Source organism: Hyaena hyaena, unplaced genomic scaffold, assembly GCF_003009895.1.
Source record: "Hyaena hyaena isolate Hyena2069 unplaced genomic scaffold, ASM300989v1 scaffold_506, whole genome shotgun sequence".
Classification (NCBI taxonomy): domain Eukaryota; kingdom Metazoa; phylum Chordata; class Mammalia; order Carnivora; family Hyaenidae; genus Hyaena; species Hyaena hyaena.
This window is the reverse complement of record NW_024081138.1, coordinates 1,320,985-1,347,510: the sequence shown is the minus strand read 5'-3', so window position 1 is coordinate 1,347,510 and position 26,526 is coordinate 1,320,985. Positions and strand designations below refer to the sequence as shown.

General features: G+C 39.6%; 1 protein-coding gene across 1 annotated transcript in view; it reads left to right on the top strand.

Moving 5' to 3' along the window:
• Nucleotides 1–26,526, top strand: part of HEPHL1 (hephaestin like 1) — an 84,583-nt gene that overhangs the window by 41,102 nt on the left and 16,955 nt on the right. The window contains exons 11-15 of the mRNA XM_039255008.1: nt 2,094–2,306; nt 4,833–5,046; nt 10,356–10,495; nt 13,682–13,822; nt 17,684–17,790. Of these exons, the coding sequence (XP_039110939.1) occupies nt 2,094–2,306; nt 4,833–5,046; nt 10,356–10,495; nt 13,682–13,822; nt 17,684–17,790 (815 nt within the window). The remainder of the gene's footprint in view (nt 1–2,093; nt 2,307–4,832; nt 5,047–10,355; nt 10,496–13,681; nt 13,823–17,683; nt 17,791–26,526) is intronic.

The window sequence follows — 26,526 nt, the reverse complement described above, 5'->3', positions numbered from 1 at the left end:
TATTAAACAACCTAACGGACCATGTCACATCCAGCTCCATCATATTTTGGACACAGAGAGCATGTCATCTTTAAAACAAAATGCAGGGAAAACAGTGTATTTTAATTTAAATTTTTACATTAATTATAAATGAAATTCTGTCTCCAGTCTTGCTTGCATGGAGTATGAGGAAAAATGATGGCAACAATACCAAAGAGAAAGTGCTTCTCTTTTAGGATGAAAAAGAGGCTTATCTACAGTGGTTCTTGGGTTCGTCAACAAATATCTAGGTTAGAGCACAACTATACACAAAAAGGCAGAACAGTGTAACTTCTTTACCAGACCTCATCATGGTCCTTGACTACCTTTATCTGACATTATAACCAGCAATGACATCATTCTTTCAGTAAGTTTTTTAAGAGTACTGTTAAACAAACAAAAAATAAACAAACAACAAACAAAGGTGTTTGTTGAATGTATGAATGAATGTTCTAGAAAGAGAAGATTTAAACCGGAGTTCCACGGCAAGAGAAGACTCTCTCTCAGCCAGCCAAGGACTAAATTATTAGTACGTCAATTTACGATATCTCTTTAACATTCAATGGACAGGATTTACATAATTTATTTGCAAAAGCAAAGATTTTTTTCAGAAAATGTAATGTTCTCAAAGCGTCCAGGCTTCTTAGATTTTCTACTATAATCCCAGATATTTGAGTAAAATTACCAAGCACTATTGCTTCTGCAGACACAGAAATAAAAAGCAATTTTGTAATTATAACACAAGATTATTTATGTGTGTTATAGGTCTTCTTTCCTACTATGGGCGTTAGTAAGGATTGGGACAGGGATAGAATCTTTATTTCTCTATGGACATCACATATGAGACATAATCATATGTAGTCACCTCTCAAAGAGTGCTATTCAGGTAATGCATTCATCCCCCACAGAGCGGGAATGTGGTTTCTAAATTCTTTTCAAGACAGTGCTCCAGGGAGCCACTGTCAATGGATTGAGGTTGATATAAGAGGAAAACACTTCATTTCTGGAGATACAGAAGGTTTTCATATCTAAGTAATCATTATTCAAAGTCCCTTCAGTTATTTTATTGAGGTAGGGAAATAAAACTTACCAAAAGGCAAAATTATTTAATCAAAGACTAGCCTGTTATGAACTTGGCATCCTTCACCCCCAAAAAAATCCCTCTTCACTGACCAGACATGCAAAATAATATCAATCAATTGCTAATCTTTCAAATGATGCAGGTTCCATGAAGTCAGTAATGAGATGTCTGATAACTTCTGGAATCAAATGTAAATCTATTGGTAAATGAAGACTGACAAAATTAAGTGAATTAACAACCAAGGAAGAGACACTTAAGGGAGATAACAGGATAAGAACCTCAGAAGAAAATGATTTTCAAATCACGAGTTTTAGAGCGAAATTTGGGGAAAATGGCAAAGTCCATAAATATTTTCACAAGGATGATACTCTTTCTAATCTGCAAAACTAAAATGTGAAATGAAGGATATCATATTACATTGTCAAACAGTTTTGTCAGAAAAAATTATGCCAGAAAACAACCTGATTTATTCCTTATTGATTCTTAGGATTTGTGCCCTTGTGTATACATTGCTATATATAATATTTTCACAATTTTAGTATATTTTCATTATTCATTGTTCTTCTTAGCCTCCATTTTGGATTGAGTCACTGTGTGACTTTTCTCTAGTATGTAAGGATCTTCTGTAAATAGTTTGAACTTGAATGATTGAACAGACCGCCCCCACACACTGATAATCCTCAACTAAAAGGGTGTGGTTTTTTTTTTTTTAATGTTTTATTTATTTCTAGGAGAGAGAGAGAGAGAGAGAGAGACAGCGTGAGCAGGGGAGGGTCAGAGAGAGAGGGAGTCACAGACTCTGAAACAAGCTCCAGGCTCCGAGCTGGCAGCCAGCACAGAGCCCGACGCGGGGCTCGAACCCACGAACCGCGAGATCATGACCCAAGCGAAAGTCGGATGCTTAACCGACTAAGCCACCCAGGCGCCCCAAGGGTGTGTTTTCTATATCTACAAAATCATAATGGGCTCTGACTATCTTTTTCCTTTCATTTAGCTATTAATGGCTATATGTATGGCAACCAGCCAGGCCTAAGCATGTGCAAAAAGGATAGAGTTTCCTGGCATATGATTGGAATGGGCACTGACACTGATATGCATGGAGTTCATTTTCAAGGGAACACCATCCACCTACGAGGGACTCACCGCGACACCCTGGCCCTGTTTCCTCATACCTCCACAACAGTGTTCATGCAGCCGGACCATGCAGGTAAACCTGGCAGGGCCATCTCAGGTGACCAAATTCCTGTCTTCATACATATACCCTTAGAGTCCTCCCCTGGAATAAATTGGTTGAATTTGGGCACTTCAGGGCAATAAAGAAAGACATGCCATTTGGGTTACAATCAAATAATCTTAATTATTTTATTCCAACACATATTATAAAGGACATGGGGAGGCATCTAAAATGACACAATGAGGAAGTTCTCTAAATGATCTTGCCACCCAAATCTTAGGAGAATGCTCTTGATTCATTCCCAGGAATGATTCAACCTCAAGAAAGAGGATATTTCTTGTTCTCTTGAAGCACTAACATATTAGTTGCTGCTCTGAAACTTCTACCAGGCATGGACAGCCCAGTGGATGCTTCCAGGTGATAGACGTGACCTGGCTTCCCTTCTCTAGAGACTGATAGCAGCCTTTTGATAAGGTACTAGAGGACTTCTCCATTTTCATTCTACTGGGCACCGTTAGTTTCCCTAGAGTGTAAGCTGCACTGGGTCTGAAGTCCACGGAGGGCCCATTGAAACACCAGTACTCATCCCTTCTCTTAGAAATTCCCAAGCTAATTGGATAATTGGGGCATTTTTATAAAAGATACAGAACAACACATAGCTCATTTGAAAAACAAGGATAGCCAATGCCATGGGCATTCAAAATGTTTCTCCAATCCAACTTTTTCATTAGTCTTAAAAATAAACCAATATACTACCCAAGATGAGTACTTGCTGACTCTGTCTCCTTTATGAATTGAGGTCTACTTCTTTGTTTCACACTAGAAGTGCAGTTTAGATGCCTCTCAGTGTCATTGGTTAAACACTTAGGACTTGTGCTTCAAAACTTTTGTCCAAGAACTGCCTGAAATTAGGAGTTCCATAATCCTTGCCTTATAGACTTTGAGTGTTTAACCTTTCTACAATTATGACTCACCGAAACCAAGGGATGCCTTGGACACAATGATTTTTGTTTTTGTTTTTTAAATATGCTCTTCAAGACAGAAGATGAGAGAGAAGTGAAACAGCCAGTTTTAATCCATAGAAATGGGCATTCAAAGCTGCAGTTGGCTGGAATAATTTTAGATACTTGGTTAATTATTTCTGTGCCTTGGGTATTACACATGTTGTGCCCTACAAGCTTCTAAAGAGTTTATGACAATGTTTTCCAGCTTATGTTTTGTGGTGAGTATAAATCTGTGACTGGTTAACAGGATGGCCATTTGGGGCAAAACAGGAGATCCTAGGCTTACACTCAATTTTTTTTCTTTGTTCTTTTTTTTTTAAAACACTTTATTGAGATATGACTGGTATACAAAAGCCTGTTGATATTTAATATGTACAAATCAATGAGTTTGTTAAGCATCTTTTCATGTGTCTGTTAGTCATCTATGTGTCTTCTTTGGAGAAATGCCTGTACATGAATTCTGCCTATTAAAAAATTGGATTATTTATTTTTTGAATTTTGAGTTGTATCAGTTCTTTATATATTTTGGATACTAAAGCTTTATTGGATATGTCATTTGCAAATATCTTCTCTCATTCAATAGATTACCTTTTAGTTTTGTTGATTGCTTCTTTCACTGTAGCAGAAACTTCTTATTTTAATGTAGTCCCAGTAGTTTAGTTTTGCTTTTATATCCTTTCCCTCAGGAGACGTATGCAGAAAAGTGTTGTTATGGCCAATGTCAGAAAGATTACTGCCTGTGCTCTCTCCAAGGATTTTTATGGGTTCAGGTCTCATATTTAAGTCTTTAATCCATTTTGAGTTTACTTTTGTGTGTGGTGGAAGATAGCGGTCCAGTTTCATTCTTTTGCATACAGCTGTCCCAGTTTTCTCACCATCATTTGTTGAAGAGACTGTCTTTTTCCCATTGTCTATTCATTCCTCCTCCTCACATTATATATAGTCAATTCCTCTTGTCGGCATTATGTAGGGAAATCTAGTTGATTTTTTTTCATTTCATCTGGCATAATGTAGACCTACCATTGGTAATGAGAACCTCCTTTGCTCAAAGGACTCATGAAGTAATAATACACCTGGCTTCAATAATAATATCTTACCTGTATATGGCACTTTATATAGTTTATGAAATCTTTTAGAGCATAACACATGATTTCAGAAATGTGCCCTGTTTGAACTTTGTTTCAAATATTAATGTTACAGGTAATTAGTTCATTTTAAACTGGACAGGGCGACGACAATCATACCCATCGCTGATTTTCCTGGAGCAACTATCTTCTAATAGGTGAAGACAATAGGGAAGACCCAGGGAAATCATTTCTTGGCAGCAGCTTCGCAAGTTTTAATTTTCCATTACCGATGAATTTCAAATGGTACCTTTCCCCTGGTAAATAAATATATTCAAAGTAACTTATTCCCCTTGGAGTCTGGCTTTAAAACACTATATGATATTGATATTTTAAAAATTCACCTTACCATTTATTTAGTTGGGAATAAAATGCTATAGCTTGCGAGCAAACCAAATGCCGCACACAATGCCAAGCCATTTCTGTTTCAGGTATTTTCAGGGTGTTTTGCTCCACCATGCACCACTTCGTGAGAGGCATGAATCAGATATATGAGGTCAACAGCTGTGGCAACAAGGACCCTTCTGAGCAGCCGTACGGAATGATAAGAACCTTTTACATCGCCGCTGAAGAGGTAGAATGGGATTATGCCCCTAACAAAAACTGGGAGTTCGAAAAGCAGCACTTGGACGCAGGAGGGGAAAGGTACCACGGGCCAAGCCATCAAGTCTCTTGGGTGGGATTGCACGCACTCTGTAGACGTTTAGCAAATGTGAAAACCTAAACATCGCTCTGGTTTTGTCTGCACAATTCTGGCAGACAGAGACTTTTATAGGAGCGCAGAAGAGAAGGGAAGCTGCCTGTCCGCACCCTGGGAGGGGAGTCTGAAGGAAATCCATCTGGGGCGCCCCCATGCCAGAAGGCTCCATGCATCCCCACTTGCTTGCGGTGGCTGGTCCAAGTGTGGCTGTCCTCAGAATGCATGCACCTTTGAGCAACCGCCCAGGGTGAACGCGTTAGGGAAAGAGACAGATCCCCGTGACTCAGGACTGTGAAGACCAAATGATAGGGAGGGAGGCAGAGGAGGGGAGCGCAGTGGGGTGAGCAGATGGACCGCTATAGATTGAGGAGTGTGGGGAAAGAACATCCATCTGGACGAGGAACAACCTAACAGTGGGTAGGAGGCATTGCCTTGGCAGAGATCCCAGAATTAGGGTGTGAAGAGCTGGTCTCTCTACTAGACCCTGTATCCAGAAAGTCCCCAGGATTGACCCTCCTGTGAGAGCACTGTCTGCCAATGCTAAACATCAAAGTGTCAGCAAGGCTGGAGCCTGGGCAGGCTTGTGAGCGCTGGTCCCCCACCCACCCTAAGTATCCTTCATTTCCTGCTGGGATGTCCTGGGGTAGAGTCATGCAAGGTATAGACTGGGCACTGACCTGCAGACTTCCACCCTGAAGTTCATACCCTCCACTAAACAACAACCTGCCACTTAGGTATTTATTCCCTGTCCCCATATACAGACCAGGAGACTCAGTGCAGAGTTAAGACTAACCCCTAGTCATTGTCACTGGAATTGAACAAAGACCATTTTAAAAGACAAATCTGTGTTCTCACCACCAAGCATGTTAATTTCCATGTCTTTGTTCTTCTTTGTTGTTTATCATCAGGCTCCTCCCCCAAACTAATTCTCTTTAGCCATGTCACACATAGACTTCTCTGTACCCAAATGTTTCTAGTCTTAACATGTCTTTTTCTCTTCTTACTTGTTGGCCTGTTTTGAGGGTTTAGACACCTGGGAAAGAGAGTGTAACAGCATCACCTCATGGATAAATGAAGAAACAAAATGCTTCTTCCATTTAAAAAAGATTTGCCTCAGGGACAGGACAATTTAAAATTTACTCCATGACTCATCAACCCATTTATTAAACAAGATACTCCTCTCCTGCAAAACTGGTGCTGCCAATACAAGCTAAAGACTAAAACTGGTGCATTGGAAAATGAAATGAATCATAATTCAGCCTTTTCTAAAGTGATTCTTTTTACTAAAAGGCTGCTATAACTAACGAAATAGTTGTATGCTAATTCTGTTGTATGTATATTCTTTTTTTTTTAATTTTTTTTTTTTTTTTTTTTTTACAAATAGTTTATTGTCAAATTAGTTTCCACATAACACCCAGTGCTCATCCCCACAAGTGTCCTCCTCCATGCCCATCCCCCCTCCCCCCACATCCATCAGTCCTCAGTTTTTGTCAGCATTCAAGAGTCTCTCATGGTTTGCCTCTCTCCCTTTCCCCCACCATTTCCCCCCTTCTTCTCCCCCTTGTTTCTCAGTTAAGTTCCTCCTAATCCTCCTATACGTGCAAACATATGATATCTGTCCTTCTCTGCCTGACTTATTTCGCTCAGCATAACACCCTCAAGGTCCATCCATGTTGCTACACATGGCCAGATTTCATTCTTTCTCATTGCCATGTAGTATTCCATGGTATAGATAAACCACATCTTCTTGATCCATTCGTCCATTGATGTATATTCTTAGCCCTTATATTCTTAGTATAAGAAATATACCTTCCATGACTTTCTTGAGACTCTGTGTAATTTGTGTCGTCAGACCCCATGTATCTGGGCTGGCAGAAAGCTCTCATCTCAGTCTTCCAGGATTGTCTTCAGTGACAATAGAGACAATAGAGAGGTGACATAGAGAGATAAAGCGTGCCCGATGTGTCTGTACTCTACCCTGCCACTCTGGATATTGCCCATAAATAACTAAAAACAAAACAGAATGAGAGCATGTTCACATACTCAAAGTACAACAGATCTTTTGTAGGCCAATTGTTAGGCCTCTGCCCTTTGAGCCAAAGCCATGGCATGGACACACCCAGCTTTCAAACCACCTCTCACTATGGGTTGTCCCTGAGACATTTATTGTCCTGGTTAGCCCAGACCCTCTGCCTCGGTTATCATTCCCAGGGCTTCCTAAGAACACACTGCAAAGCCCTCGGGATCCCAGAAAAGCAGCCAATGGGACCATCAGCACAATGCCAGGGTTTGTGCAGTGGGAGAGAATTCGAAAAGAAAGAATAAGTTGTTCTAGAGAAAAAAGCCTATATTCCCAGTACTCCTGAGCTTGTGGACTGATATGCATTTAATTTAACTACTCTGAGACTTGAGATAATGACTGCCATTTATTGAGCACCCACCCCATGCCAGGCATTTTGCTAGGGGTTTTACAAACCTTTTCTGATAAAGGCCCTCACGGTATGCTTGACCCATTGGCTCAGCTTTGGTCCAGCGTGTCACATGGCATCCCAGCAGGATTGTGGCAGAGCACGTGCTTACCTGGTGCTCAGTATGTATCTGGCACAGCGCTTTACAGATCTTTACCCATAGATTCCTCACACCAATCCTGGGAGGCAAATGCCTTATTATCATCCCACTCTTCTGCAGAAGAGGAGAGCTGAGAAGCAGTAAAACGTGGCTCCGGAGGCATTTCTGTTACTACAACATGTGTTAGTAGGACTTCTGGAAAATAAAAGTAGAAGAAAGATTCTCTTCCCTCGGAAAGCATATGATCTAGGTCGAAGTTATACGTGCCTTTGTTAAGTACCTACTGTGTGCTAGGCATTGTACACAGTACTGGTGAAACAGTGCTGACAAGGGCAGGCAAATTCATGGTATATGGGGCAGACATTAGGACAAGCATATTGAGTGAGGCAATCGCTCTGGGAGAAGAAGTGCAGGGCACAGGGGGAGCTCATGGCAGTGCACGTGGCCCCACCTGGGGGAGAGGTGGTTAGGGAGAGCTTCAGAGAGGAAGTAACCTTTGTCCTGGGAGCTGAGGAATAGACCATTTGAAGAGGTGCCAAGAGTGTTCATGGCACAGGGAATAACACACGGAAGGCTGCAGGTGGGGGGGGCATGTGGAGCTCAAGAGAGAATGTTTAGGATGACCAGAGCATAGAGTGTGTGGGTGCCAGTGAAGGGAAACAAGGCTTGGGGGAGGGGGTGACAGAGGCAGACAGTGAAGGCGTGTGACAGCTAATTTGAAGAATTTGGCACTGGAAGCCATCATCAGGTTTTCCACAAGAACTCACTTGGAATTTATAGGTTAGGGTCACTCTGCCTATAAAGTAGAGGATGGAGGGAAGGGAAGAGTGTGGGTGGCAGGGAGAGTGATTAGGGACAACTCCAGTTAGTACAGGTAAGTGATGTGTGGGGCTTAGGTTAGAGTGCAGGTAATTTAATGGAGGGAAATGGTAGTATGGGAGACATAGTCTATTTTGTAGATAAAACCAATAGGTTTTTTTCTATCTTTTGTGATGGTGTATCTCAGTGATTGATTAAATCTATGCTTGATCCTCATTATTTGCAGATTCCCTATTTATAAATTTGCCTATTTGCTGAAATTTATTTGTAGCACTCAAACCAATTTTTGTGGTGCTTTTGTGGTCGTTTAGAGGTATGCATAAAGCAGCAGAGTTTGTGCCTCCCAATGTGCACATTCCCAGCTGAGGTTAAACAAACAAAGCACCCCTCTGCCTTCTTGTTTCAGCTTTCACACTGTAAACAAGCATCCTCTTTGTGGTTTATTTAGTGCCACTTGTGCACACGTGGGCACGCTTTTCATTGGTGACTTAGCTGTTTAACATGGCCCCCCAGGGTAAGCACAAGAAGGCTGTGATGTGTCTTACAGAGGAAATACATGTGTTAGATAAGCTGCCTTCAGGCAAGACATACCAGCCATGAGTTCAAAGTTAATGAATCAGCATTATATATTAAATAAGATGTCTTTAAACAGAAACACACATAGGACAAGGATATTTATTAATTTGTTGATGAAAATATTGGGACCAGAGGTTTGAAGAAACTCCTTTTCCCCCCCCAGGGAAGTGAATTTTTCTCTACTGTTTCAATTATTCTAGCTGGCCAAAGAATTAAATTGACATGAGACAGTTAACAGGAGAAAATCAAATTTGCTTACATAGGGAGGATCCACATAGACATGAGAGATTCCAAAGACAGTGAGGCGAAAGATCTATAGGTCATTCTGAAGGAAGGAGAAGGGAGTAGGGGCCTGGGACTTCAAAGAGAAGGAAAGCAGTTCATAGGAAGATGAAAAAGAGTAAATGTTAGGTAAACAAATGTTGATTGGGCCACTCAGAGACAATGGGACAGAGAGAAGAATTTTAACAGACTTTGCCAAATTCCTCTCTGTCTCCCACCACTAGTTCATATTATAAGGTAGCTACCTTCTGTAATAGCCAACTTCCTGGAGTGGGTTCTCTACCTAAATTCTTCTGGGCATGAGAGGGAAAGTCAAAGTGTTTTCCTGAATCTTTTGGGCCTTGACTGCTTTCAACTCAAAATAATCCACATGCCAAAGTGGTAGATCTTGCGGCAATTCGTTCTGAACACCTGCAAAACCTGACCTTGCCTAGGGACAATGGTTTAGTGTTCATTATTTCAGTGTTCAAGACGGCTTTCTAGAATGTGACTCCTGTGAATACCAAGAATCAACTATGCCTCTATTTGTACATGAGTATATATGCACAGTATACAACCCAGAGTCTTTCTTGAGATCTTTAAGGTGGAAAAGTAGAACAAGGTATGGAATGATACAAATGGAATCTGAAGAAATTCAGGGTAGTAGAGTGTGAGCATGTCCATGTGTGTGATGTTAGTTAGTCTCAAGAAGAGGGATACCACCTCAAGATGCCCTTAGAAGACTCCAACTAAGGCTGGCCCCGTTCAGCACCCAGCAGGGCTTTGGAACAATGATTCCCAAGAAGTAAGGCCTGGGCCACTGCTGGCCTGCCCCAATCAGAACCCCTTGTGGTGCTTTCAAGTGCAGATTCTTGGCCCCACTCCAGGAGAACCTGGTGCAAAAGTTGAGCTCCACTGGGAGATTCTGATGGCAGCCAGGTACGGGAAACAGTGCTCCTGAGTACCCCTGAATTGCTCAGGAGCACCCAAGGTTGCCAGAACCTTAATTTCCGCTGCTTCTGATTTACAGACATGGAGATATATTTATGAACCACACTGAAAACTGGATTGGCTCTCAGTACAAGAAAGTGGTTTACAGAGAATACACCAATGGGGAATTTGTGGAGATCAAGGCCCGGCCGCCGCAAGAGAAGCACTTGGAACTGCTGGGTATGATACAGATCGCAGCCATGTGTTGCCAGCCCCAAGGGCACATGAACACTTACACACATACTGTCACACTTAAGCCTGAGAAGGGACAGCAGGGACAGAGTAGCCTGACTGCATTCAGCTAAGTGTGATGTCTTCCTGCTCTCCCATTGTCAGGTAACACGCCACGTGCTCAGCTCATTCAAAGAATAGTCAACCAGATAACGCGCAGATAGGAATCCGTATTGCGAGGACAGTCTAACCAGCATCTATTGCCCTGAAATTCCTTTCCCAACCCCCTGCTAAGCCAGGATATTTTAATTGGAATGATGTGATTGATGCCTCAGATGAGCAGGCAGAATATTTGCACAGCTTCTGCAAGGGCCTGGATTATCTATGCACAGAGCTGTAAGAACACACCGTAAAAACAACTCAAGCAGAGGGTGCCCAGGTGGCTCAGTCACTTGAGTGTCTGACTCTTGATCTCGGCTCAGGTCATCATGTCACAGTTTGTGGGATCAAGCCCCAAGTCAGGCTCTGTGCTGACAGCACAGAGTCTACTTGGGATTCTCGCTCTCTCTCTTTCTCTCTCTCAAAATAAATGAATTAATATTTTAAAAAATAATTCAAGCCAAAGAGAAACTCCTTACATGAGAGGAGTGCTGAGGGTAGAAGGCCTGGTTTGAGCTCAGGAGGCCCTGAATGTGGCCATCTCAGAACCTACTGGGCCTGTCTGATGGCCTGGGCTGCCTGGCGATCAGATATGCTTTTCCTGTTTTCATTCCCTACTTTTGCCTGGGAGTCACCAAACCTGATCCCATCATAAAGATGAGATCTTTAGGCAGAAGGCTGATCTAGATGACTTTATGAAATCTGTTCCTTTTTTTTTGTTTCCATTTTTATTTTTTATTATTTTTTAAATTTTTTAATGTTTATTTATTTTTAAGAGAGAGAGGGACAGAGAGGAAGCAGGGGAAGGGCAGAGAGAGAGGGAGACACAGAATCCAAAGCAGGCTCCAGGCTCTGAGCTGTCAACACAAAGCCTGACTTGGGGCTCGAACTCACAAACCACGAGATCATAACCTGAGATGAAGTTGGACACTTAACCAACTGAGCTACCCAGACGCCCCTCTGTTCCCATTTTTAAATGCACAAGGTGAACTTGTATAAATAGTATGACTTTACACCGTGCTTCTTAATATTAAAAAAGGCACCAGGACAGCTAGCTTGATAAATTACTAAATGCCCCATCTACCTTCGCCACCCCCTCACTATCAACATTGATATGCAAGCTTGTCACACTAAAACAGTCAACCCCAGTGGGAACATTCCTTCTTTTGAGCTGTGTTTGTCAAATAAACTCCAGCAAAAAGGTGCTGGTCCTGCCAAGGGTAGGGTGGGTTGCCCCTCAAAAAGCCCTGGTTTGGGTCTACTCAGTACAATGACACAGCGGAGTGACTCTGTCAGAGGCAAGCCCAGCAGTAGTTCTCCCAGGAGAGCACAAGGCCCATCCACTCATTTTCTGTTTTTTCAGGGACAGGTCTGTGCTCCTGAAGTTCCAAAGGGCAAGGGCAGGCAACAGGTGCACCTTTGTTCTTTACCGCTCCCTGGGACCTATCAGGCCCCAAATCAGAAGACATTCACCCTTACCAGTACAGCAAGGCATGTGCACTTGAAGTGGTAATGAGTCACAAATAAGGATTTTAAGACATGCATGCATGTGCATCTATCTGTAACTATGCCCAACTGTGCTGTTTAAAAACATACATTCTTTTCTAGCTTTATCATTAAAATAAAAGAGTGTTTTATCAGACACTTCCTGATTCATACTAAATATTTCCTCCAAAGATCATAATAGCCCAACAAATTTCATTAAATTTCTTTTAAAGTTTACTTATTTCTGAGAGAGAGAAAGAGAAAGTGAGCATGAACAGAGGAGGGGCAGAGAGAGAGGGAGACAGAATCTGAAGCAGGCTCCAGGCTCTGAGGCTGTTAGTACAGAGCCCAACGCAGGGCTTGAACCCACAGACCATGAGATATGAACTGAGTGGAAGTCAGAGACTTAACTGACTGAGCCACCCAGGCGCCCCAGTCCAACAAATTTTAGATTGATTTAGGACGTTAGTGGTCTTTCACAGAGAAGCAATTATGACCATCAGTGAAGACTGGATAGGTATAGTCAGACCCCCTACCATGAGTGTGTCTTTCTATGATGTAGAATGCCATGGGCATCCAAGAATGCAAATAAATCCGCCATGTCCATAAGACCAGGTGCGAGGTGATTCCCAAGTGGGAGTCTGTTCCATCCTTCTCGAAGCGTTGCCACATGAAGACCCCTGTGTTTCTGGTGCTCTGTCAGAGTGGCGCGTGCACTGAGCAAGCTGCATTTGTGCCACTTTTGAGGCACTGAGAGGTGAGGGGCACCCGGCGTGGGCAAGAGGCATCCCATGGTCATGCTGGTACAGGCCTTTCCAGCAGGGTGTGGGCCAATTTCCAGCGGCACACAGGGGGGTTGCTTTTCAAAGAATTGTGTACGCGTGATTGATGAGGAGCACACATCTCCTGAAGGCACAAAACACTGGGACACAGCACTGGACGTGCATTAGCAAAATCACTCTACTGGTCATAAATCAGCACATAGGTATTTTCATTTTGTTCTTATCTTTTACATCCCTTTTATACACAATATTTCATTGGATCCTTATGATGATTATGAATAAATCCATTTATCAGAATATGAGAAGTTTTAGACTTACCAAAGGTTACACACAACTGAAAGTCAGCATAGCATATGGATATGGCTTTTCCTGGAGTTTATTTCTCAGCAGTAGTAAGAATGTAAGCATTTATTGAGTACTTACTGTGTTTCAGTGCACTGAAATAAGCACTTTACATACATTATCTTATTTAATCCTTATGATAGGTGTTATTAAACCCATTTCATAGGTGAGGAAGTTGAGTCAGGCAGGTTATTTGACTTACCCAAGACCTCTCTAATAAGTGAAGGAAGCAGAATTTGAACCCAGGTTGGTCCAATTGCCAAATACTACATGAGTATTTAATATTACATATGTTGCCCTCCAAAGGAAGTGCATTAATGAAGATGGTAACTTTTTATTTTATTTTGCCAAATACTGCCTACATTTATATTACATCAATGTTGAAAAGTGCAATGATAATGCACACAGGCCTGTGTTTTGCCTTTAGGCCCAATGGTTCATGCTGAGGTGGGTGACTCCATCCTGATCATATTTAAGAACAAAGCTAGACGGCCCTACTCCATCTCAGCCCATGGTATTGAAAACACGGATAGAGGGAAGCAACTCCAAGTGCCCATGACAAAGCCAGGTAAGTTCCACCAGACATCTGTTCCATGCTGATAAGGACACTGGACTCAACTCTCTTCTGATCTTTTCTGATCTTTGAAGGGTCTTTCTTGGAAAGTTCATCTTAATGTCAATATGTTCCAGCCATCACCTAGTCACTCCCAATATGAGATCATCATTCATCTAATGACCAAGTGGTTATGGTGTTTCTGAGGCTCCATTTGGGACTTAAAAGTGTAGTAAGACATAATAATCTTTCGCCAGGTGCTATGCCTCATATTTTTATAAAAAACTAAAAATCTCATTTTCTAGCAAGGTAGACACTAACATATGCCATAGACTCTGATACCATTGGTTATAATACCCATCATTATTTTATCTGTTACAAAAAAAAGAAAAAAAACCCACTGCCAATTAAACCTTAACATGCCACAGATTGAAAGATGCATCTTGATTTTAGTTATGCAAAAATGTGAAAAATACACATTCTATAATTGAGGAAATATGGTATTGTTATGTTCATTTAATAGATGACTAAAGCACAGAGGGGTAATGAGTTTGACCAGGTCATACATTAGTAATGACAGAACTTCAATTTGTTGGACTTCAGAACCTACACTCTTAACCATATATTTCTCTTGAGATGCTTAAAATGAGTTTGCAAAAAAAAAAAAAAAAAGAAGAAGACAAACAAGATGAATTATTTCAGTAGTAATGCAGATTACATATAATGAAATTCTAAATGGTGAAGAGTTTCAAGAATGTATCTGGGAGTGCTTATAAAAGTTTCAGAGAAGGAAAATCCATGAAGATCGATCGATCGATTGATTGATTGAGAGAAAATAAAGAAAGGAGGTAATTAGGAAAATCTTTATAAAAGAGATAGAATCCCAGCTGAGTTTTAAAATATACGATGAAAGTAGAAAAGATCTCATAATTGAAAGAACCATATATTTACACAATTGGAATGTAGTTGTAGTAAATGTTAAGAGCCTCTGTGACCTTCAGTTATGAAATTGAGAGCAATCATAGGTATAATTACAGGGGAATTATACGCCACTTTACTTTTGTATATTTATGTATAATACTAAATACTATAGTAATTACAATAAAAGTCCCATAAACCTTTAAAAATTTTTAAATGTATAGAGGGAAGTAAAGAAAACACTCTAATGTTTCTAATCACTAGAAAAAGTTAGCAAGATATTTTTACAAGGATGGGATTGGAGGAAGGAAATCTTCACTGGGCACAATCCCAAACTCTCCTGCCTCTCTGCACCCCACTCTACTCCCCCACCCCCCAATTCAGAAGCCTGTGTTTTACTTCTTCAAGAAGTCTCTCATGCATGTTCTAAATGTCTCTCTATAGGGAGATACTTAAATTTTGGAATACGCCAACAATGAACTATTATATAGACATTAAATGATGTTTAAGAAGGTTTTAATGACATGAGAAAAACCTGTGGTATCATGTTAAGTAAAATACAAGTATAGAAAAAGGTTAAAAAGGAAATAAGCCAAAATGTTATTAATGGTTGTACCTTTGGGGTAGTATTTTAAATAATAGTCAGGGTGATGCTCTTCGATTTCTCACATTTTTTGTACTTTCTTCATTTTTTGTAATGGATGTCTTGCTTTTTATGAAGAGGGAAATGGTTTTATTTTATTTACTTACTTATTTATTTATTTATTTATTTTAAGTTTATTTATTTTGAGAGGGAGAAAGCACGAGTCGGGGAAGGCCAGAGAGAGAGAGAGGAGACAGTGATTATCCCAAGCTGAGCTGTCAGCACACAGCTTGATGCAGAGTTCGAACCCAAGAATTGTGAGCTCGTGACCTGAGCCAAAGTCAAACACCAACTGAGCCACCCAGGCTCCCCAAAAGGACATGGTTTTAAATGGATCCAAAAAGCACTCATTTTTTATAGTTACTCATTTTTGATAGTTAAAGGCAACTGAGGAGGGAGGAAGAAAAGTGCCAATCCTGGGTAGGCTGTCTGATAGGGTTATTGGGCCCACTGGGTGAGCCCTCACAGGCTGCCATGCCCTGATGATGAGGACTAGCAAGCGACACAGCTGTCCTGTGCCGACTAGACTTCTAAGCACCCTTAATGGGTTCATGGGGGTAGAGAGAAGAATGATTAGAACATGGCAGAGAAGCATTTTTCTCACTGAAACTCTGAGGGGAGAATCCCTATAAAGGTCTTTGACGAGCCTGAAAGGCTTGGGAGAGTCCAGAGTTTGGGGGTAGGAGCAAGAAATTAATTTTGTGCATGAAATCCAGGCAAACTGGGGAAGAATGGTTATTATGGACATGTCTGAGATAAGGAAAGCAAACTAATGCCTTAAGAAAAGTAAGCAGACCCTCTCAAATTTCTTCTCCTTCTCCTTCTTCATGATGCCACTCAACAACATGCACAGAGCATCTTCTTTTTGTTTAGAGCTGTGCTCCCCACTTGGGCGAACAATGGATCATTCCAACTTTAATAACACCACCCCTTAGCCCTTTGCATTAAGAAGCAAAACATCAGAGGGGCGCCTGGGTGGCTTAGTCGGTTAAGCATCCGACTTTTGCTTAGGTCATGATCTCGCGGTTCGTGGGTTCGAGCCCCACGTCGGGCTCTCTGCTGACTGCCAGCTCAGAGCCTGGAGCCTATTTCAGAGTCTGTATCTCCCTCTCTCTCTGACCCTCCCCTGCTCACGCTGTCTCTCTCTCTCTCTCCTAGAAATAAATAAAAAAAAATATTAAAAAAAAAAAAGAAGCTAAACATCAGCTATTTATCTTACAATTAACAAGGCAGAGGGGCTATAATGAAAGGTAATGGAAACTAGACCTAAAGTTACATTGCTAACGTACTGGTGCATTTGCAAATATGGAGCAGTTTCATGTAAGAATAATATTTGTTTAACCTTGTGGCTTGCATTCAGCTACAGGTTGTAGGTTGCATGTGCTGATGGGGTGGGGATGGGGCCTAGATAGTTCAAAGGGAGATAATTATTTAAAGGTGGCTTTTATTTGAGAGTTTTACAATGTGACTATCTTGTAATTTATGTGAGTTTATTTATGACTCCTCTGCAAGGCTTTGGGTCAGCCACAGGAGATGCACAGATATAGTCTCTGCGATACATTTGTTATTACTATACATGCAAATAAACATTGATTTACTGCCTTCAATGTGAGGCAGTAACCTAGGTATTTAATTTTATTTAATCTTCACAACAGTCTGAAAAGTGGATGACAAACCCACTTTACAAATAAGGAGACTAAAGGTCAATGAAGTCAAGTGGCTTGTCAAAGATTAGATAAATAGGAAGTGATAGGGTTGAGACTCGGAACTAAGTTTCTCTGATTCCCTCTGATTCTAAATAGGTCTTGCTTGTCTGTACATTAGAATCACCTGAGAATCTTAAAAAAAATACTGATGCCCTTGTCTGGGGCCCTAGATATTCTAATTTCATTGGTTTGCAATGAGATCTCAGCATTAAGAGTTTACAAAGCTCACCAGTGATTCAATCAGAAATCAAGGCTGAGTCCCACAGTAACTCAAGTGTGCTCAAGCATAGCTCTTGCGAGGGAGATATGGAATTTGAGGAGAAAAAACAGCAAGGAACAAAATAAGTCTTTACGTTGAATGAATATCAGTTGACAATAGAAAGGGCAAGTTAGAAAGAAAGCTACAGTCTGAAATGAAAAATACGCCATTTTGAGAATTGAGAAAATCAAGATGTGAGTTTAATTTTAGCATTTCTAATGAATGAGTAATTCTCCCCAGTAATAAATATTAACCAAAATATAAAGATCTGTTTGTTATTTCTTTAGATAAAACACCTGGAACAGAAGTAACACTAGTAAATTCTTTCTATTTCTTCTTATTTGTTTCAGGAGAAATAAAAACTTACAGATGGAATGTCCCTAAAAGGTCTGGTCCAGGACCAAATGACCCAAATTGTATTCCATGGGTTTACTATTCAACAGTCAACTTTGTGAAGGTAAGATGGAGAGGGCAACCAAAATGCTTGAAGTAATATGGCTTTAAATCAATTATTCAAGTTATTATCACTCTGGTGGGTATATGTGAAGGGTATAATGGTCAACCGCAGGGATCTCAAACTATGGCCATTCACATTTGTTAACATTGTTTATGGTTGAGTTGAGTAGTATTAAGAAAACAAATTCAACTGAGTAAATTTTAAAGATCTAACTAGCTTTATTCAACAATTCATGGACAGCGTCCCATCTAGCAGATAGAAAGGATCTTTGAAGAGCTGTACAAAATGAGAGACTTTTATGGGCAGAAGGAGCCAAAACAAGGAAGTTACCAGCAAAGAGGACACTGTATGTGGCAAGGTCGCCTTTTTGTAAGGAATAGCAGGGGTCTCACTAGTGCTAATCAGATATTTCCAGGTTGATTAGTTTAAGATTCTGCTCCTGGGAGAGACTGAAATTTTAATTAACCTAGGAATTAAGTCTTGGTTTGGTGATGTGCGCTTAGCACAAGTGACTCTATTTTGGACCTGTTGTCTCTCTCTCTCTCTCTTTCTCTCTCTCTCTTTAACAATTCCCCCATTTTGATCAAACTCTCATCTTAACTGAGAGATGTGATCAAAATTTAAGGCATTAATACCTCTCCCATCCACTGCTCTGAAGCTCCCACAATTTTTGTTCATCCTCTGTGTGGTATTCACAGGTCATGATGCTTTTTATTGAATCTCTGTGGTATTTATAGGTCACAGCTTCAGGTTCTTAAATTGGTCATTTTCTTCATTCTTTTTCTGTATTACAGTCTTAGAGAGATGATTTGCTTGTTTAGCAGCTATGAACATGCATTTCAAGCTTTTGAAGGAATACAGCGCACCAGGGAGACATACTGTGATCATTATAAGCAGACTAACCCCCAATATCTGGTGTGCACTTTAGAGCCATGATCTCCAAGGCCCAAACCAATCAAAATCAAATAAGTCAAAGAAAGACTAGGTTGAAGGAGTCACTTTCTAAAGCCAAGTGGCTTGTTCAGTGGTTTTTTGCATCTGAGTTTCAACTTCCCAGAAATGTTATCCAGGTTCAACAGGATAAGGTAGGTGTTGGCCACAGGATAGACACCTCTTGTCAGCTAAAAATTAATAAAAGGCCATCATATGGTCAAGAACAACGTTGGCCTTGCAAAGATGGGTGCTGCTAGCAAGACATCTTTTTGTCATTGGAGCAGATCTGGTTTACATAATCATAAGAGTGTAAATGTACTATGATTTGCATAGATATTTGTGTTTAACTGAGCAAAGTACAGTTATAACTGGAGAAAGGTTAAAACAAGATATGGCCATAAAAGTTGGACTTTGTAAGTGGACTCCTAAGTGGTGGCAGCGGGGGTGGTCAATTGAGAATAGAAGAAAAATTGGTTGGAGGGAGGACCACAGGGTCTTTAGCATCATGGATTTTGAGGGCAAATCTTGCAGCCTGAACGATTACCCACTTCCCCTACTTAGCAAGGGCCTGCGAGATATGGACGATGGTGTTATCTTTCCAGGCCAATGCCAGAGCATAGGAAAGAAAGAGAGGGAGGAAGGGTTTTGTGTTTATTTAAAGTATGAAGCTTTGGTGTGGCATCTTGGATGTAAGCAGTCTTTCACAATGTGGTCTATTTTTTTCCTAGTCAGTTTGATTTGGAAATCTCCAACATTTGTACAGGAACAGATGTCAGGTGGTGGAGCCTTTTTCAGCCTTGAGATGTATATTCACTTCTAGTTTTACAGAAGTGTCAATGGTCAGGAGCACTTGATAAAGTCCTTTACATGAGTCTCACTCCTACAAAAACATCAGAGTAAATAATAACTCTCTCTGTGAATGATAAAAGTCTTCAAAATTGCTCATGTTTAAAGATCTGATGAAAGTTCATCATAATGGAATTCACAAGGAAGTTTGGTTATTTCTGTAACATACAACATTTTAAAATAATACCTGGAATTATGACTGTTAAAATTATAGTAGCATATATCAATTTCTAGGAATTTTGTGCAATTTCTAAAACATTTATAATATATACCTATACAGATATAATATAAAGAAGGCTTGATATTACTTCTTATTTCACAATGCTCCCCATGTAATTTAACCTATCAAATACACTTCATTACTTTAATGTCTCTCTTTCAATAAGGAGAGGGAACAAATCTTTTGACATGTTCCAGGACTCTCTTAAAATATCCCAAAGTTGGCTCAAGGTCAAAAAGGCTTACTTTAGAATTTGATTTTTGGAAAGTTTCTCAAAAATATCAAAAAATTTAAAAACACTTGGTCAAAGAGGATCATAGGTCTCTGTGAAATAATAAATAGTTATCCACTTAACCATAGTGACAAAGACTTTACAAAGTTAAATAGTGAGGGTTAAATATACAAATACAGAAGGTTAAATAGTTCTAAAAAAGTCTTAGCTCTTCTAGTAGAGAAGACTCAGTTCTTTTAAGTAATAAAAGACTTGATAAAGACCACATGAAATACAGAAAATTATTTTGATAAGATAGAATCTTTGTCTTCTAGGCAGATTATTTAATCTGGGTAATAAAAACTATACACACACCATTTATTATCTCTTATCAAGAGTATATCAATAGGGGCGCCTGGGTGGCGTAGTCGGTTGGGCGTCCGACTTTCGCTCGGGTCATGATCTCACGGTTCGTGGGTTCGAGCCCCTCGTCGGGCTCTGTGCTGACTGCCAGCTCGGAGCCTGGAGCCTGTTTCAGTCTGTGACTCCCTCTCTCTCTGACCCTCCCCTGCTCACGCTGTCTCTCTCTTTCTCTCCTAGAAATAAATAAAACATTAAAAAAAAAAAAAAAGAGTATATCAATAATCCAAGCAAATTTTGTCACTTTAACAGAAAGGAAACAAAATTCTAACCTTAGACCAGTTTACTTTTTTTAAAAAGTATAATTAACATACTAGTTTCAGGGGTACAACATATTGATTCAACAATTCTATATTACTCAATCCTCACCACAATAAATGTTAGCCACTATCTGTCACCTTACAATGTTATTACAATATTATTGGGACCATATTTCCTATGCTGTACTTTTCATCTCCTAGACTTATTTATTTTATAACCAGAAGTTTGTACCTCATAATCCCCTTTATCTATTTCACTCGTCCACCCAACCGCTGCCTCTTTGGCAACCACTAGTTTGTGTTCTGGAGTTAAGAACCTTGGTTTTGTTTGTAATTTGTTTCTTTATTCATTTGTTTTGCCTTTTAGAGTCTACATATAAATGAAATCATTGGTATTTTAATTTCTTTGTCTGATTTATTACACTCGGTATAATATCATCTAGGGCCACCCACATTGTCGCAAATGGCATGGTCTCACAAATTATTTTTATAGGCTGAGTAATATTCCATTGCATTCTTCTTCATTTGCTTCCATATCTTAACTATTGTGAATATGCTTCAATAAACATAGGATATATATATCTTTTCAAATTAGTTTGTATTTTCCTTGGGTATTACTCAGATGTGGAATTACTGGATCATATGAGTTTTCTATATTTAAGTTTTTGAGGGACCTTCTTACTGTTTTCCACAGTGGCTATGGAAATTTACATTCCCACCATCAGTGCAAGAGGGTTCCTTTTTTCCCATATCCTCACCAACACTTGCTATTTTTTATCTTTTTGATTCTAGCCATTCTGAGGTGTTATCTCATTGTGGGTTTTTTAAAATGTTTATTTTATTTTTGAGAGAGAGACAGACAGAGTGCAAGCGAGGGAGGGGCAGAGAGAGGGAGACAGCCAAAGCAGGCTTGAGGCTCCAAGCTGTCAGCACAGAGCCCTATGTGGGGCTCGAACCCATGAACCTTGAGATCATTATCTGAGCGAAGTTGGATGCTCAACTGACTGAGCCACCCAGGTGCCCCTCATTGTGGTTTTGATTTGCATTTCCCTAATGAATAGTAATTTTGAGCATCTTTTCATGTGTCTGTGGGCCATCTATATATCTTCTTTGGAAAAATGTCTACTCAAATCTTCTGCCCATTTTTAAATTTGGAAATTTTTTGATGTTGAGTTGTATAAGTTCTTTATGTATTTTTAATAAAAACTCTTTATTTAAAAATCATTTGCAAGTATCTTCTCCCATTTAGAGGTTGCCTTTTCATTTTGTGACTGGTTTCATTCATTGTACAAAAGCTTTTTATTTTGGTTTAATCCCAGTTGTTTACTTTTTTTTGCCTTTATTCCCCTTGCCTGAGGAGACATATCTAGAAAAAGTTGCTAAGACTGATGTCAAAGAGATTCCTACTGAGACAGAGGGAAAGAGAGAGAGAACTTAGTCCTACCCTGTTTTCTTCAAGAAGTTTTATGGTTTCAGGACTCATATTTAGGTCTTTAATCCATTTCAGTTAGTTTTTGTGCATGGTGTAAGAAAGTGGTCCAGTTTCATTCTTTTGCGTGTGGTGGTCCAGTTTTCCCAGCACCATTTATTAAAGATACTGCCTTTTCTCCGTTGTTTATTCTTGCCTCCTTTGTCATAGATCAGCTGAACCATATATATAATCATGGGTTTATGTCTAGTATCTCTATTCTGTTCTATTGATCTGTTTGTCTATTTGTGTGTCAGTACCATATTATTTTTATTACTATAATTTTGTAGTATATCATGAAATCTGGTATTGTTGATACCTGCTGTTTTGTTCTTTCTCAACATTGCTTTGATAATTTGCAGCTTTTTGTGGTTACATACAAATTTTAGTGTTATTTGTTCAAGTTCTGTAAAAAAATGCTGTTGGTATTTTGATAGAGATTGCATTGAATTTGTATATTGCTTTGGGTAATATTGGCATCTTAACAATACTTGTTCTTCCAACCCACAGACATGGAATATCTTTCCCCTTCTTTGTGTCATATTCAGTTTCTTTTGTCAATGTTTTATAGTTTTCAGAGTATAGGTCTTAACCTCTTTGGTTAAGTTTATTCCTAAATGTTTACTCTTTTTGGTGCAATTGTAAATGGAATTGTTTTTCAATTTCTCTTTCTGCTACTTCATAATTAATGTATATAAATGCAATAGATTTCTTTATGTTAATTTTGTATTCTGCAATTTTGCTGAATTCATTTATCAGTTCTAATAGTTCTTTGGTTGAGTCTTTAGGGTTTCCTATATATGTGTGTGTGTGTGTGTGTGTGTGTGTGTGTGTGTATAATATGTATTACATATATATGCAAATGGTGACCATTTTACTTCTTTACCAGTTTGGATGCCTTTTATTTCTTTTTCTCATCTGATTGCTGTGGCTAGGACTTCTGGTACTATGTTGAGTAGACGTGGTTAGAGTGTATATTTTTGTTTTGTTCCTGATCTTAGGTGAAACTCTCAGCTTTTTACTATTGTGGATGATATGTGCTGTGGATTTTTCATATATTGGCTTTACTATGTTGAGATATGTTCCCCGTAAACATACTTTGTTGAGAGTTTTTAACATAAATGACTGTTGTAGCTTGTCAAATGCTTTTCTTCACCTATTGAGATGTTCGTATGGCTTTTATCCTTTCTCTTGTAATATGATGTATCACATTGAATTCAAATATTTAACTACCTTTGTATCCCTGGAATAAATCCCACTTGATCATGGGGAATGATTTTAACTGTACTGTTGAATTCTGTTTGCTAATATATTGTTGAGAATTTTTGTATCTATGTTCATCAGAGAGATTGGCCTGTGGTTTGGGAGCTTTGTTTTGTTTTGGTTCGGTTTTATAGTGTCTTTGTGTGGTTTGGGTATCAGGGTGACATACTGACTTTGCCTACATACAAGCCCATGGCAGTCTCAGACAGGCCCCTCAATAGCACAGGGACCAAACCCTGCCCTGTGCATCCACCACAGGTCATTGCAGCTCACTGCCCTGAAGGCAAACACGTCTCTGCCACAACAATAGGAAGCACACAAGTCACATATGAAATAGCTCTGTATCAAATGGTTCTGGTGATGAGAGGACAATGTGTTACAGGGCACCACAGGACCTCATTTACAAAGGCCACCATTTTCAAGAGAAGGAGATGTGGTTGACCTCTCCAATGCATAGAAACACAGAGAGTTTCTATGAACAACATGAAGGACAACATGAAGGGACAGAGGAATATGTCCCAAATGAAAGAATAAGACATAGCCATAGCAAAAGAGCTAAATGAAATGGAGATAAGCAACATGCTTAATAAAGGATTCAAACCAATGGTCATAAAGATACTGGACTTGAGTGGATGAACTCAATGAACACTTCAACAAAGAGATAGAAAATACAAAAATGAACCAGTCAGACATGAAAAATTCAATAACTTAAATAAAAAGAAATACACTACAGAGAATCAACAGCAGATTACAAGATACAGAAGAATGGATTAGTGATCTGGAAGACAGGGTAATGGAAAGCAATCAAGCAGAAAAATAAAAAATAAATTAAAAGAATAATAAAAAATGAGGATTGGTTAAGGGAACCAACTGACAATGTCAAGCATAATACCATTTACATCATAGGGATCCCAGAGAAGAGTAAGGGGAGGAGAAAACTTATTGGAAGAAATAATAGCTGAAAACTTCCTTAATCTGGGAAAGGAAACAGACATCCTGAATCAGGAAACACAGAGGGTCTCTAATAATATTAACCCAAGGAGGTTAAAGCAATTGTAAATATCTATACACCCAAGATAGAGTACCTAAATAAATAAAGCAACAAACATAAAAGGAGAAATTGATATAATTCAATAACAGTAGGGGACTCTAATACCCCACTTACATCAATGGATAGGTTATCCAGACAGAATATCAACAAGGAAACAGTAACTTTGAACAACACATTAGACTAGATCTAATAGATATGTCCAGAACATTATATCTCCAAGTAGCATAGTACATATTGTTTTCAAGTGCACATGGAACATTCTCCAGGACAGATCACATGTTAGGCCACAAAACATGTCTCAATAAATTTAAGACTGAAATCATATATCAAACATTTTTTCTGACCACAGTTGTATGAAAATAGAAGTCCATTACAAGAAAAAAAACTTAAAAAGAACACAATTACATACTACCAAACAATAAATGGTTCAACCAAGAAGTCAAAGAGGAAATACAAAAAATAGAGACAAATTAAAGTGAAAATACATGTGGAAACTAATTTGACAATAAACTATTTGTAAAAAAAAATAAAATAAAATAAAATAAAGTGAAAATACAATGGCCCCAAACCTTTGGGATATAGTCACAACAGTTTTATTTTTTTTCTCTGTATTGTTCCAGTTTTATTTTTTTCTTTTTTCTTTTTTAATAGTTTATTGTCAAGTTGGTTTCCATATAACACCCAGTGCTCATCCCCACAAGTGCCCTCCTCCATGCCCATCTCCCCCCTCCCCCCCCCCCATCCATCAGTCCTCAGTTTGTTCTCAGCATTCAAGAGTCTCTCATGGTTTGCCTCCCTCCCTTTCCCCCACCATTTCCCCCTTCTTCTCCCCCATGGTCCTCAGTTAAGTTCCTCCTAATCCTCCTATACATGCAAACATATGATATTTTTCCTTCTCTGCCTGACTTATTTCACTCAGCATAACACCCTCAAGGTCCATCCATGTTGTTATACATGGCCAGATTTCATTGTTTCTCATTGCCATGTAGTATTCCATGGTATAGATAAACCACATCTTCTTGATCCATTCATCCGTTGATGGACACTTAGGCTCTTTCCATGTTTTTGCTATTGTTGAGAGTGCTGCTATGAACGTTGGGGTACACGTGCCCCTATGCATCAGCACTCCTGTATCCCTTGGGTAAATTCCCAGCAGTGCTATGGCTGGGTCATAGGGGAGTTCTATTGTTAATTTTTTGAGGAACCTCCACACTGTTTTCCAGAGGGGCTGCGCCAATTTACATTCCCACCAACAATGTAGGAGGGTGCCCATTTCTCCACATCCTCGCCTCTCTTGACTTGTTCATTTTAGCCACTCTGACCGGCGTGAGGTGGTATCTCAGTGTGGTTTTGATTTGTATTTCCCTGATGAGGAGGGACGCTGAGCATCGTTTCATGTGTCTGTTGGCCATCTGGATGTCCTCTTTGGAGAAGTGTCTGTTCATATCTTCTGCCCATTTCTTCACTGGATTATTTGTTTTTCGGGTGTGGAGTTTGGTGAGTTACTTATAGATTTTGGATACTAGCCCTTTATCTCACATGTCATTTGCAACTATCTTTTCCCATTCTGTGAGTTGCCTGTTAGTTTTATTGATTGTTTCCTTTGCTGTGCAGGAGCTTTTAATCTTGATTAGGTCCCAATAGTTCATTTTTGCTCTTGATTCCCTTGCCTTTGGGAATGTGTCAAGTAAGAAATTGCTGCAGTTGAGGTCAAGGAGGTTTTTTCCTGCTTTCTCTTCTAGGGTTTTGATGGTTTCCTGTCTCATCTTCAGGTTCTTTATCCATTTTGAGTTTATTTTTGTGTACTGTGTGAGAAAATGATCTAGTTTCATTCTTCTGCATGTTGCTGTCCAGTTCTCCCAGCACATCTGTTAAAGAAGCCGTCTTTTTTCCATGCGATACTCTTTCCTGCTTTGTCAAAGATTGGTTGGCTGTACATTTGTGAGTCTGATTCTGAGTTCTCTATTCTATTCCATTGGTCTATGCTACAACAGTTTTAAAAAGGAAGTTTATAGCAATACCTCAAGAAACAAAAAACATCTGAAATAATCTAGTCTTATACCT